The sequence below is a fragment of the Drosophila arizonae genome, chromosome 4, assembly GCF_054131065.1.
Source record: "Drosophila arizonae isolate 15081-1271.41 chromosome 4, UAZ_ARI_1.0, whole genome shotgun sequence".
In the NCBI taxonomy this organism is placed as follows: Eukaryota; Metazoa; Arthropoda; class Insecta; order Diptera; family Drosophilidae; genus Drosophila; species Drosophila arizonae.
In genome coordinates, this window is record NC_142924.1 from 19,482,813 (window position 1) to 19,496,666 (window position 13,854).

The 13,854-nt window shown below is 38.8% G+C and overlaps 4 protein-coding genes and 1 long non-coding RNA gene across 19 annotated transcripts in view; 2 read left to right on the forward strand and 3 right to left on the reverse strand.

Moving 5' to 3' along the window:
- Positions 1–1,135: 1,135 nt before the first annotated feature.
- On the reverse strand, positions 1,136–2,581 carry LOC108612383 (uncharacterized). Its single transcript, XM_018005260.2, has 3 exons — positions 2,421–2,581; positions 1,595–2,362; positions 1,136–1,528 (listed from the first exon to the last, which is right to left on the reverse strand). The coding sequence occupies exons 1-3, from the start codon at positions 2,440–2,442 to the stop codon at positions 1,461–1,463; spliced, it is 858 nt and encodes a 285-aa protein (XP_017860749.2). The 5' UTR covers positions 2,443–2,581; the 3' UTR covers positions 1,136–1,460.
- A 1,296-nt stretch (positions 2,582–3,877) lies between these two features.
- Positions 3,878–4,570, forward strand: LOC108614186 (uncharacterized). Its single transcript, XM_018008176.2, has 2 exons — positions 3,878–4,037; positions 4,109–4,570. The coding sequence occupies exons 1-2, from the start codon at positions 4,013–4,015 to the stop codon at positions 4,441–4,443; spliced, it is 360 nt and encodes a 119-aa protein (XP_017863665.1). The 5' UTR covers positions 3,878–4,012; the 3' UTR covers positions 4,444–4,570.
- A 712-nt stretch (positions 4,571–5,282) lies between these two features.
- On the forward strand, positions 5,283–7,316 carry LOC149269366 (uncharacterized). The gene is made up of 2 exons (XR_016269966.1): positions 5,283–5,981; positions 6,068–7,316. It is a non-coding gene; the product is annotated as an uncharacterized LOC149269366 (long non-coding RNA).
- A 95-nt stretch (positions 7,317–7,411) lies between these two features.
- Positions 7,412–8,661, reverse strand: LOC149269367 (uncharacterized). Its single transcript, XM_089468197.1, has 2 exons — positions 8,504–8,661; positions 7,412–8,441 (listed from the first exon to the last, which is right to left on the reverse strand). The coding sequence occupies exons 1-2, from the start codon at positions 8,532–8,534 to the stop codon at positions 7,525–7,527; spliced, it is 948 nt and encodes a 315-aa protein (XP_089324323.1). The 5' UTR covers positions 8,535–8,661; the 3' UTR covers positions 7,412–7,524.
- Positions 8,662–8,796: 135 nt separating this feature from the next.
- The window catches only part of nuf (rab11 family-interacting protein nuf), a 57,068-nt gene continuing 52,010 nt past the window's right edge, over positions 8,797–13,854 (reverse strand). For 11 of the 15 annotated variants that reach the window (XM_089468185.1, XM_089468194.1, XM_089468195.1 and 8 more), the window contains 5 exons: positions 11,857–11,991; positions 11,334–11,790; positions 11,112–11,260; positions 10,827–10,865; positions 8,797–10,483 (listed from right to left, as the gene is read on the reverse strand). In XM_089468185.1, coding sequence (XP_089324311.1) covers positions 10,355–10,483; positions 10,827–10,865; positions 11,112–11,260; positions 11,334–11,790; positions 11,857–11,991 — 909 coding nt within the window. In that variant the 3' untranslated portion in view covers positions 8,797–10,354. Of the gene's footprint in view, positions 10,484–10,826; positions 10,866–11,111; positions 11,261–11,333; positions 11,791–11,856; positions 11,992–12,103; positions 12,416–13,854 lie in introns of those variants that run through there. The other 4 variants (XM_089468193.1, XM_018008169.2, XM_089468196.1 and 1 more) reach the window with 2 other exon arrangements.

Consider the following 13,854-nt stretch of genomic DNA (forward strand, 5'->3'; position numbering starts at 1 on the left):
CTCGTGATATCTCAGCCAATATAGACTCACTCCACTCACACTTCAACATTTTACCCTGTTACATATGCTCTCACTTAGCTTTGCTGGCCTTAAAACATTTGATTTTTGCGTATGCAAACGAAAAGTGAACGAATTTCTTTTTGGCTAGCCGCATATTCATAAAGTGCTTTTTAATGGCAGCTAGAGGTCTCAGCCCCAGTCTCGGCTCTTGGGCTCTCGAGTCGGCCCGAGTAACCAGATTCAAGTCGGAATTCTAGCTGCATCGCAATGAGAATGAATGCTGACAGGCGGCCAGCCAGGAGGCGTCTGTCATTTATCCGAAGTCTTTGCATGTCGTTGCATGCGGCTACAATTGATAAGCAGCCAAAGCAGAGCAGAGCAAAGTCTTAGCAAAAAAAAGCTTAAGGAGTGTAGCAGCTGGCTGCTCTATAGCTCATTCCCAGTTGGCATTGGCATTGGCATTGGCTTTGGCTTTGCGTTCTGGGCTTTGGCCAAATCCGTTAATAAGCCATTTTGACAAATTGGATGAATGCCGGCAAATGCTAACGTATCGATTGGATGCTGATGTTGAGTAACGTGTGGCAAAGTGTGACAATTGCCATTTGCCGATTTGCCATATCGAACAGAAGAGTAACGAGCAGCATTTGAGTCAACGATTGCTGTTTAAGGCCCAAACACCATATTGATTTAATGCTACATGTAAATATGCTGCGCTTAAGTCCCTTTAAGAGGGGCGCAGCGATATCAAAGAGCTCGACTTGACAAACGATTTTGATAAGCTGAAGACAAACAGGCAGAAATATATGGAGGAAATATTTCTGACAATAGGCAGGATTATGGGTGCTTAGAGGATGTCGATTGGGAGGTACTCTTTAAGAATACTCCTTTATAGCACTATATAAAGTACTCTTGATACAATCTTTCAAAAGTTTATTGTTGATTGCTGTCTGAAACCAGAACAAAATAGAATAATACGATTTTAAATTTGATTTTTCATTATATTTATTTTAAAATAATATGTGAATAGGCATTTATATACTCTTTACTTATAAAGTACATACATACAAATGTATATCATTGGCGCTTTTTGTAATATTGGATTGATATGTAGACCAAATAGAATGAATTATAGGAATACTTGTTTAAAAATATATATTTTTTGTTTATAAGCGTTTTCATATTAATTTTAAATCTTACAATTTCTCTCACTCTCTAGTTAATTCATCTCACTCTGCCTCACTTTCTCTTTCTCAGTGTATCTATCTCTCTCTTTCTCTCTCTCTCGCTTTATCGTTCTTTTTTTCTGTCCCTCTATCTCACTCTCTCTGTCTCTTTTATCTTTATATATTATTATCATATTTTATTTTGACTCGTTCGGTTCTCTCTATTAGATTGCTTCCCACATCTCTCTCTCTCTCTCTCTCTGTCTTCGTCGTTCCTCTTATCCTCCATTTCTCTCCTTAGGCATTATCACGATCGTAACACTTGATAGTCTTATTGCACTCATCATCATGCACTTGAGTGAATACTAGAAGAAAATAGAAATTCCATTTAAAATAGAGCGCCGATTATAAGAGCTCTAGTCTCTACTTACCATTCTTGGTATTGAAGCAGTTCCATTCACTCAGCTCGCATTGTCCTGCAAACTCGACCACACAGTTGCCATTGGAAGCACAGACGGGCAGGGATTTCTCTGGGCACTGGTAGTTGCATTTGCCCAGCTTCTTCAGCTCCAGCTGATGGTCGAGCAGCTTGGGCACTTCCTCGACATCGGACAGCAGACGAGCGGCATGGTGGGCTGGCTTATTGGTTGTGGTGCTGGTGGTTGTGGTGCTGGTGCTGGTGCTGGTGCTACTGCTGGTGGTGCTGCCTTGTTTGTGCTTTTGCGCCTCGAGCTTTTGGCGCTCTTTGATCGCCTGATTGATGGCTTGGGGTATGTGCGTCTGCGCCTGTTGCATCACATAGGCGACTTTTTGTTGCACCTTGCTGACCTTGTCGCCAATGTCCAGCGGCGCTTGGCCGGGCACTGAGACCACAATTTCCGCCACTGGCGGCATCACCACTTTGTTGTAGCCAGCAGCAGGTTGCCATGTGGCCGTGGCCCGGTGATTTATCACCTGCGGCAGCTTCGTTGGCTCCACGTGCGGCGGCAGCAAATCCAAATGGGGCACAGCCACATCATTGCCCTTATTTGCTGCTGCCCCAGCCTGTGGCACGTGGCCCGTGAGAGTTGCAACCTGACCATGCGGCGTCTGCGCCAGCACTTGATTGATGTGATTCGTTATCAGCGTCTGCACGTGCGCAGGCAGCTCATTGGGCTCCTGCTTATCCAGCTGCGCGGCCTGAGTCAGCGCAAGCAGAGCTGCAGTTGGAGTGGGATTTTATTAAACCATCTCTATAAGCTCTTGATAAGTACTCACCAAATATCAACAGAGCGCGCATTTTGTCTCTTATAATCCACAAATCAGACTCGTTCTTAGTATACAATCCACTTGCGTTCCACACTCTGTACAACTCAACTGCACAACGTTCGATGTCGTTCTGTTTGACTTTCGTTGGCAGGAGCCAGTTTTTATATGATCCTCAAAAAATTCAAATATCAAATATCAGTTATTTTTGCATCGACAAAGATTTGTCATAAGAATTAAAATTTTTTTTGTTTGTTAATGCACTTTTTATGATAATACGAGTACGTATTGTAAATGCCTGTACTTGGTAGCAGTCGCAAGGAACGGGTTTCGTTCTACCTGAACGATCAGCTGCTGGCTGGGCAAATATTCTCAATAATGTGTCTGCTTATGAATTAATCGCTTCCTCATATAGGTAATATTATTAATGATATTTTAACATGTTTCATATTTATATCATATATATGGGGCGTGGCAGTTGGTTATGGAAGAAAAAGGAATATAGATAGAAAAAGAAACGGTTCAATTGTTAGATAGAACTAGTTTTGTAGTATCAATATATTACAAATACGAAAAGACTTTTTCGACTACTCAATAGTTCTGTATGGTTAGAAAGTTAGTTCTTTATCTAAGTAGAAAGAAGAAGTTTTTACTTTATTTTACTCCTATGCTCAGAGATCGATTTCTATATAGTTCTATATGTATCTCTGTACGCATTTATATATCTTATTAAGTTTCCTCCAGTTCTACTTAGATGGAGATTTTTTTCCGATAAAACTTTTACAATATATATACAGAATAAACTATATATAACATATTGAACGAACTTTCTATTTAAATAACTTTCTTCCTTCTATACAAAACGAATTCTATGTAGATCTTCAAAATACTTTCCCACTAAATAAGTTCTACCTAGATATAGATATCATCTACAGCATATGAGTTATGCAATCACAAGCTCAGTTCATTCACCACACTTTGCACGAGCTGAACACACAATAAATATCAAAAAATAATTGGGTATACATTTAGGAGCTTAATTATAATTTTCGGATAAACTCTATTTCCGCTGTCAGCCTAAAGATAGGCAGCAGAGCAATTTATTGAGCTGACGAACACAATAACTGCAATTGAAAGTTCTCTCTAACTGTATATAAATTTCAATTCAATTTCATTTTGATTAACTGTGCTGCAAATAAACCAAATGCTATTATTTGACGTCAACAAAAGAAGCAAATGCAAATTTCCCACGGGGACTTGCCAACGCTGCAAAATGTGTTTTATTTTGAAACAAAAGGTTTTATTTTTGGCAGGCGGGGCGAAAAAAGCAAAAGCAAACAAACAAACAAACAAAAGCTGGCAGGCCCAGAGATAATCATGATGATTTTTCAGTTTTGCATATTTTTGTCAGGTGTTAAAATAAAGGATTATGAGCGAACGACAGCAGCCGCAGACCGAAAATTTACATTGACAACATTTTGGTTATAAAAACATTCGAGTCGAGGCACAGAGACAACAGTTGAACAGTTGCTGCCCACACAGCAAGGTCCACAAACATCAACTTTGCCAACAACAACAACCAAGTCCAAATAGTCTTTAGAACTATGAACAATTCGCTGCTCTGCTTGTGTAAGTTTTACATGCACTGTGTGTGTGTGTGTTGCTCTCAAACTGTAACTGCATCTTTTCGTCTCTTGCAGTTTGCCTGGCCTTCGCCGCTGCGAGCGCTAGTGTGCTGCCCGTCAAGCGCAGCCATCTGCCGGCCGTTAATCAGCATGGAGAGACGGTCTGGCTGGACGAACTGAACCTGGGCGTGCCCGACAAGTGTGACTTCGCCTGCACCGATCAGGACGTCGAGGTCTGCGCCCACAATGGTCAATGCCTGCAGCTGTTCACCAGTCGCTGCACCATGGCCGCCTACAACTGTCGCAATCCTCAGAAGCGCTTCAACGTCGTCGAGAACTATCGCTGCACCCGGGGCTATCAGCCGCTCTGCAGCAAGGCGGAGCGCAAGGAACTGCAGCTGACGCAATGAACCGTGAGGCTGGGCTATGAGGAAGTTGGTCGATGATGTGCAAAGAATTAGAATTTCGAATTGATTCTTTTATATTTTCTATTAAAAATTAAAAATCAATTTTTACAATAAATTACCTTAAATTTAATAGATATGCTTTTAATATTATTATTTAAATTATTTTAATATACATAGTCGCCAATTTAAAAATGGGGATTTATATGTACTTAATAGAATTTCGGGTTTTATTATAATTCTGATGCTCCAGCACATTTACTAGAAGAGTCAGTCCACAGTTTCTGAGGCGTTCATGGAGCTGTTTTTTTTTTTTTTTTTTTTTTTTTTTTTTTTTTTTTTTTGTCTTTGACATTGATTGTTAGCTTTTTCCTATATGAATCATTTCTATTGGGAAAAGTAAAAACTGTAAAAATTACGCTAATATTGAAAGAATAATCATGATCGTAATTCTTTATTCAAAGTAAATACTTTCGTCTTTAAAAAATTTTTATTATTTCTAACTAAATCATAAACTTTATAGCTCCTTGTTAATATATGTAATTTTCCGCTAATTATTAGTTTTATCAAACTAAAATATATAGGTTATCTTAACCTAAGAAATGTTAAATCATAAAAGATTTCAATAGATAAAGAAGAATAGTTATTTATATTTGGATATTAGTATTATTCGTGCACTTTTATTACTACTATAAAATTTAGCTATTCAAATATAAACTCCTGGTTCCAAGGTGGTTTCGAGCCCCAGAAAAGGAGGATTTTTTAGTCGGTAAGCAGTCATGCAGTGCAGTGACTGACGGTGCATAAAGCATTTTTTCCTACCTAAACCCACAAAAAAAAAAAAAATTATATAAAATCTATATATATAAAAGAAAGTTGTGTAAAAGTGAAGACTGCTTATAACTTGATTTGGGCTGAACCAATTTTCATGGTTTTTGATTTGTTGGATTTGTCTCCGCAACGAGTTTAGTATAGGGTCTTAAAAATACTGAAAAAATTTGCCGAATACTTGAAAAACGCGGTTTTTTCCCCAAATGTTCAAATTTTTTTTATACCCAGTAGGCTTGGTAACAGTGACAGTTTTGACAATAGTGTAGAAGTAAATAAACAAATGTAGTCAGTCAGTCTACGGTCTCCTGACCTCGAGCAGACCTGACTATTCAAAAAAAAAAAAAAAAAAAAAAAAAAAAAAAATTTTCAAATCAAAAGGAAAAATATTTCAAATCAAAAATCTGCAAAAAATCAAAAGATTAAAACCTGACTGTTCAAAAAATAAATAAAAAATTAAAAATTCGAAATTAAAAAAAAAAAAGGTAATTATTAAAAAGTGTATTTTTGGCTTTTTATATTTTCGGACTTTTAAACTTTATAAATATTTCAAATCAAAAATCTGCAAAAATTAAAAAAAAAATCAAAAGAATAAAACCTAACAATCAAAAATAAATAAAAAATTCAAAATTCAAAATTCGAAATTAAAAAAAAAGTTAATTATTAACAATTGTATTTTTGGACTTTTACAAAAGCTAAATATCTCGAAAGTTCAGGTATTTGTTTGTCTCAAACATAAATTTGTGTAAATTATTTATATTTATATTTCTCGATTGTTTTATATGGTTTTGTGCGAGGGCAGTATTACTATTAATAAAAATGCCGCGTCCTAGAAGATCTAATCTTTCCCGGCGGACCCATAATGCAATTAGGCAACGGAATAGCGCGAGTCAATTATCTGACGAAGAGTGAGAAATCGCCCGAGAAAGGCTCCGCGTTAGTACCCAGGGAAGAAGGGCCTTAATTCGTGCTTCTCAAAGAGAGGCAGCCCGTGAAATGGCAATAAGAAATGGTTCAAGGATTGATTTGAATCGAGCAGCGTTTCGATATGATTGCACCATTGATTACAGCTTGAATCGTTTAGTTTGCATTGGTCCAATGGACGTTGTTTGCTAGCATTGTGGCGCATTGAAGTTTGCTGGTGAAACGCCCGGTTTGTGCTGCCTTAGTGGTAAAGTGACATTGCCATTAGCGGTCACCATAGCCATTGCGTTCCCTGCTTTATGGCGAAACACTAGAATCACGACATTTTCTGGCGAACACTCAAAAATACAATGCCTGTTTCCAAATGACATAATTTGGGGCGGAAAATATTGGAGACGGATATTTAAGGTAATTTACGTTAAAAATTTTATTTTCTATGACTGCCAAAAAAAAAATTTTGAATAATGTAGTTTGTTAGATTTCTGTAAATAGTGTTTGTAAATATAACTATAACTATGGCTTTGAATTTAAAGATTCAAGGCCAGATTTGCCATCGCATTGGATCATTGCAACCTATTGAAGATGCACAGCAAAAATTCTTGCAAATATACTTCATGGGCAATATGGAAGAACAACTTGACCGGCGTCAAGAAATGAACACAGCTATGAAAAGAGCAATTCTCCATGATTTGCATGCTTAGAAATTTAAACCAACCAAAACTGTGCAATGGAACGCGTTTGGTGATAAGAAAACTGATGAGCAATGTTATTCACGCGTCGATACTCAAAGGAAAATTTAAAGATGAGGAAGTTCTTATTCCAAGGATTCCGATGATCCCAACAGATATGCCCTTTGAGTTTAAACGAATTCAATTCCCGATTCGTCTTGCCTTCGCCATGACGATCAACAAATCACAGGGCCAATCTTTGACTATTTGTGGCCTCAATCTAGAAAATGCGTGTTTTTCTCATGGTCAATTGTACGTGGCATGCTCACGTGTTGGCAAACGATCCGCATTATTTGTTCTTGCACCCGACCAAAAAACGAAGAATGTCGTTTACAACAAGGTGCTTGAATGAAAATCCGATTAATAAATTTATCAGTGTATCCCAGCCTGAACAACATAGCTTTCAACAATTTTTTACCTAGAAATAATATAGAGGGCAATGCAACGTTTGCCGGGCCAGCTAGTCTTTAATAAATAATAAAATATTTATAAAATTTTCAATTTTTCTTATTTTTTATTATATTGAAATTATAGAAATTTTTAATAATCATAATTAATAGTCAATTTATAATGTAAAATGTAATATATTCAGCGCATTTGCGCAGATCTACATCTTGAGATCCTGCTCTTTGCAGCGACGAGCGCACAAGTCCATCATGCAGATATCCTCGTCCACGGCACGGAACGCCAGATCACGGTGCTTGCAGTTGAAGGTGTCCATAACACACTGATTGGGAAACTCGTGAATGCAGACGCCGTTGTAGGCGCAGATGGGCATCAGCTCAAACTTGGTGCACAGCTGGTCGCAGCTCTCCTGGACGGGTAGCGGTTTGGCTGGAGTGGAGCCGGCCAGCAGCAACTGGTGGCAGCTCTTGGCGCCCTTGATCATGATGGGTCCGGGCGCAGTCGTTGTGTTGGCTGGTGCGACGACAGCTGGTTGAACCTCAGAGGAGGCAGTTTGTGCAGGGATGCCAGGGTTGGGCATGCCAGGATTAGGTATGCCTGGATTGGGCATGCCTGGATTGGGGATGCCGGGATTGGGCATGCCGCGGTTTGGAATACCAGGATTGGGCATACCGGGATTTTCGATTCCTGGATTGGGCATACCGCGGTTTGGAATACCAGGATTGGGCATGCCAGGGTTCGGGATACCAGGATTGGGCATGCCGGGATTTTCGATTCCTGGATTGGGCATACCGCGGTTTGGAATACCAGGATTGGGCATGCCAAGGTTTGGAATACCAGGATTGGGCATGCCAGGGTTCGGGATACCAGGATTGGGCACACCCGGATTCTCAGTGTCCCGAATAGCTCTCATGTTGCGTACCTTGACTAGGGGCACCACAACCTCTTCTGGCGTCAGCTTGCCCGGATTGACCTCCACCACACGTGCTACCTCCACCAATTCCTTATCTTGGCTCATGACGGGCTTTCCATTTGACAGCAACGGCACCTGGACTGTAACTCGGCCGATCTCTTCATTTGGCTTCACCTGCGCTGTGACAAACGCGGAGCACAGCAGCACTAAGAAGAGATAGAAGATATGAGATGAGCTGCTTGGGTTATATTTAGATGAGAGTTCCAACCTGTGGCCAATACCAAATGGACTTTTCCCATCTTCAGACTTTGACTTGTTGGTCTTCTGTGTCCTTAACTGGGTCTTGGCATGGGCTTTTATACACCTTCAGACGCCCTCCGAGGTTGCGTGAGGGACCGGTTTGAAGCATGCAATCGAACAGCTGGAATGACTTAACAACAAATTCTGCCAGAACCTGTTCGGACAAAGCTTTCCTTAATAAATCCAAAAATTATGCTAATTGCATTTTTTTGGCACTTCATTGAGCACTCATAAATATTTAAGCAATTGGTAAAACATCTCTTTCACATTTCTTATAAAATTGTTCTTTATTATTTTTAGTAATATTTCGTACACTTCCTTGGTGTAAATTACATTTAAAACTTGATGCATACAGCATAGTTGTTTGTGTGTACTACATACATATTTGTATATTTAGTTATGTATACATTTATTTAGTTAAGCATAATGGACTTTTTGTTAGTGTTATCTACAAGCTTAGAACTCCGCACTATCTATCCGTCTATATTATACAAATTAATTACTAACATTGTTTAAAAATCATTTAAGGCATCAAATATTTTGATTAGCAAATTATTAAATTTAGTTTCGATATATTTTATATATATGTATATATTAAAAAGTTGACCACTTTGAGTTCTGTTTTAAGTTTTTCGTTGAGTTTAAGTTTAAGCTATTGGGGTTCCTCCACAGTTCGTCTATCAAACTGCATTGCGTTGCCCAAAACTTTGCACATTACGTCCATCATTTAAGTTTACAAATACATATGCATAAGTAGTACGTAGTTTGATTAAATATGTTTTAGTTTTATAATTAAAATGTTTTTTATTTTTACTTTCTCCCTCTTTCTCTCTCTCTGTCGAGTATAACTAAAAACTCCAACTACATATCCTGGGGATTGTCCATACCATAAACGCAAATTTTTGATAGGTTCATTCATTGATCTGGATTAGTATATATGGGCAGCGTAAGACACTTGGAAAATGGGGTAGGCAGAAAATATATTGGAAGAGAGAATAGTAATAAAAACATTGAGAAATTTGGCAATGTCCACAGAAAGTTGAAGAAACCAAAAATAGTTGGGATTACTATAGAACCTCGAATACAATGCAATATATAGTTGAAACCATGTCTCCCAAGCACTGCCCATCATTACTAAAACTATATTTAACAAATTTCAAATAATATATTATTATTTTTATAGAGTAAAACATTTGAACGGACTTCAGCACACGATTCCGTTCGCTAGGTCTACAAACGCATATACACATCATATACATTCTAGTTATCATTTCTCTTTTATATTCATAAATTTTCATGGTTAAAAGGTGTATAATCTTACGAGCTAGTAATTTATATAGTTAATATCTTCAGGGCTCAACAACACTACAAAAACTATAAACAATTTGCTGGGTTAGACATTCTCTTTTTTTCCTCTTTTTGCTAGACAATTGAATTTGCTCTTTTTTGCTATTTTACAAACATGAAATTTTGTTTATACACAAATAACGGTTGGTTAAAAAGTTAGACGCAAAAGATATAGATACATCGTATATATATATATAAATGATCAACAGAATTTGCATTAGATAATTTCACATAGATCCGTAGTTCTGTTCACTTGTGTTGTTCGGTTTAAAAACTACAATAAATTGTTATAAAATAAATTATGACTTAAACTGTATACATAAATATATGGGACTTGCTTAAAATTTATATTAAATTAGTTCATTAGTTTTTTTTTTTTTTCTTTCTTTTTGAGTAAAGGTTAAAGGTGGTCCAGAGAGTAGTATCCGGCTAATATATATTTCTCTTCATTTCACTTCATAAAGTTGCGGCTTCATTTGCGCTCGATTGGCTTCACTTCGAGCAGCTGGGGATAGTTCTCCACGATGTTGAGTAGGATCGTATCGATATAGTGCTTGAGTCGCACATTTTCATCTTCCTTTTCCTGGAAGGCCTGTTGCAGCTGGAATTGATTGAAGGCCGATTAGTTGGATAGTCTTTTATAGAGTCTTACACACTGAACACATTAACACAGACTTTGATTTCTTATATACAACATGAATGTTATGGATTTTTTTTTAATGATCTTGATGAATTTCGTTAAGTACCCAATGAAACCAACGTAAAAATTTGAAATTTTCATTAATAAATGTGCCGAAAGTAATAGTAATTGTAAATTAAATACAGTGAACCACAACCAAATGACAGTCAGTCACTGTCAAACTGCAGCACATGCACAACGGCTCCCAAACCTTGTTCTGTTTGATTTTTGGTTTAATGAATTTGTTTTTGTGGATAAGCATTACCTGACTTAAGGATGCTAATGTGGCTGAATCCACAGAATCCTGTAATACAATAAATACATTTATATATATATAAAAATATGTGAGATGTAGAAGAAAACAACAACGACGAAATGCGGGACTCTCAGACTGTGCGATTCTAACAAGCTGTTGTGACTGTGCGTGGGCGGCGTGTTTGACTAATGCAATTGTGGGCGTGGACGCGGCATAATAAAAAAGCAAAAGATCATAGGCATAGGCACGGCGAGGAAACAGTGAAGCTTGGCTAAGTGTGGTCGGCCTACAAACCTGAGCTTGTGACATCTCCTCCAGCTCCTGGGCCAAATTGTTGAGCGTGCCATTCAGCAGATTGCGGCCCTGCTCCACGCCGTTTGTCAGCATGGTGGCCTGATTCGTCAGCATGGTGGCCTGCAGCTCCTCGTTCTGCTCCTCGAGTGCTGCAAGGAGGAAAGATATGCATATGTTAATGTAGAGTATAGAGATGAGGGGGTGCGATGATCATTCACTTACAGCGATTCTTTTGACGCATCTCCTCCAGCTCCTGATGCAGCTCCTCCAGTCTTATGCTCTCGGGTGATGTGGTGGGCATGGCACGCGCCCCGTTCTCCTCGCGAAGGCGCTGCAGCTCGCGACTCAGCTCGAGCATCAGCTCCTCGGTGGACTTCTTTTCCTGCTCGTAGCGGCGCACCGTTTGCATTTGCTCATCGCACTCCTGTTGCAGCGCCGCAATCTGATCGCGTGCCAGCTCCAGCTGCTCCTCGGTGCGATGCAAATCGTTGGCCTGTTTATCGCACAAGACACGCAACCGTTGCGCCTCATCGCGCAGTGCATTCGCCTCGATCTCGGTGGCTTTGATCTTTATCTGGCAGTTCTCGTTCTGCAGCGAGGCTTCGCGTTCCACACGGGCCAAAATTTCACGATGGCGTTTCTGTTCCTCGGCCAAACGTTCCTCGGCGCGCAGCTCCGACTGCAAGCGAAATGGAAGCATTATTATCATATGTCAATGGCTGTCAAACTGTTAACTGTTACTTACCTCTCTGTACTGCTCCTCGAGCATGTGATAGCGCGCCTGGAGCACCGCATATTCAGTCTTTGTGCGCGTCGTCCGATCCTCGGCTATATTTTGCGTATCTGACAGATCGTCCACCTTGCGCTGCAGCAGCTCCAGCTAAAAGGAAAAACAACAAAAGAAAGGAAAATATTAGTATTATTGGCTTTGCTTTGTGGAATGTTCGAGAGCTGAGATCAATAATTGAATGGCATTACAAACTACTACTAACACAATTTTTTTTCATATGCCGCAAGTCGCTGAGCAGCTCATTCACCAACTGCATATCAGCCATGTGATTTTTCAAATGCATTTGCACATATATGATATATACATTATCTGGCACTCAATATATGTATACTGTGTATCGGCTGTGTATATGTGTTTGCCTCTTGCACTCTGCTCATCAAAAATTCCACACAAATTTTTGTTGGCTTTGCGCGTTCGGCGTCGTCTTTGCTCATTTGCTTGCCCCAACCGACTGCAAACGTAGCCGGAGGCTGTATTATTTGTTTTATTTTCCGTTCGACAGCGGCGAACGCAACACGCTGTGGGCTGGCAACACTTAATTACACTCTGCAACAAAATCGGACAAAGCGTCTCAATTAAATATGCATTAACTTCATTCTAAACGCATTCTCAGCTCTGTTTCACCAGCAGCTGTTCTTGTTGTGCACACTCATGTGGCTTTTAAAATTCAAAGTTAATTTCACTTTTAATTTCAGCACTCTTGCTGCTCAGTGTAGAGTAGTCGAGAGTCGGAGACATGGCTGCCTAGCCCATATAAATTTCATAAATATTAAGCATACGCCCAGGTGTTTTATTTTCTGCACCCCAAAGCAAATGTTGGCGTTGCGTTCATCATAGACTTTTGGCTAGACATGGGAAACTGAATTGTTAACTGCAGCGATTCCGAGTTTGCCACTGCTGTGCAGTGTAATTATCATGCACACATACATATCTGTGTGTATGTGTGTAAGAATATATTTCAGAAATCACTCGTCATATGTGTGCTCAGCTGTTAATTACAGGCGATAAGGCATGTTGAAGGCGGATGCGCATTTGTGTTGCAAGCGTAACACTGTGAAGCTGATACACTCAACAAACGTGTGTTGCTACGGTTAGCCAGTGTTGCAAAGTTCTGTGAAAGTTAAAGTGTATAGACAACTAGCGGAAGCAAAAAAAAAAAAAAAAAAATTACTGCATCAATTATATTCCTTATTTGCATTACAGTATATGCATATGCTAATAGCCAAGCGCTAGGCGCAGTGTTGATAAATGCATAAGTTGATATTCCAGTCAGGTTTGCTTATAAGAAGAAAATTGACTGCAGCAAATTAGGCATTCAAACATGCCCATAAATAGAAGGCTGGATGGCTTCGATTCAATTGCTCATTTTTAAGAAACTTATAGTCAACAGCTGTCAATGTTTTTATATTTACTATAGTGTTGGTAAATGTTCAAGACAATATTTTAATCTATCAAAATGATAGAAGTGAATGTATAAAATTCATAATTGTTTATTTAGCTTTTGTAAACAGAGAATAGATGTTGATGCTACCAGCTAATAGTGTTGGTAAATGCATAGGAAATATTCTGCCACGTTTGCTTGACTCTAAAAAGTGAGTTCCGTCTTCTTTATAAGTAGAAAACTGTCTACGTAAATCATAAGGTCAAATTGAAATACGATTCAAGCTAACGCAAATTCTCTTCAAATAAATAGCAGTAACAGAAACAGTGTTTGTAAATGCTTCAAGCAGTTTTGATTCTCAGCGCAAATGCTAAATGAGATTACATAGAAATCCAATTGTATGCTCTTCGCTCTTCCATCTATCCATATCTTTCTCATTTGCTTATTATTTACAGCTTACAAAAAGTCAAGTGAAAAGTTCAATTGAATAAAAAATGCCTCGCATTTGTGGGTGGCTGTCTCTGTACAGTGGCTGTCAAACTGTGCCTAGAGCCTTCAATTAAGCTTAATTA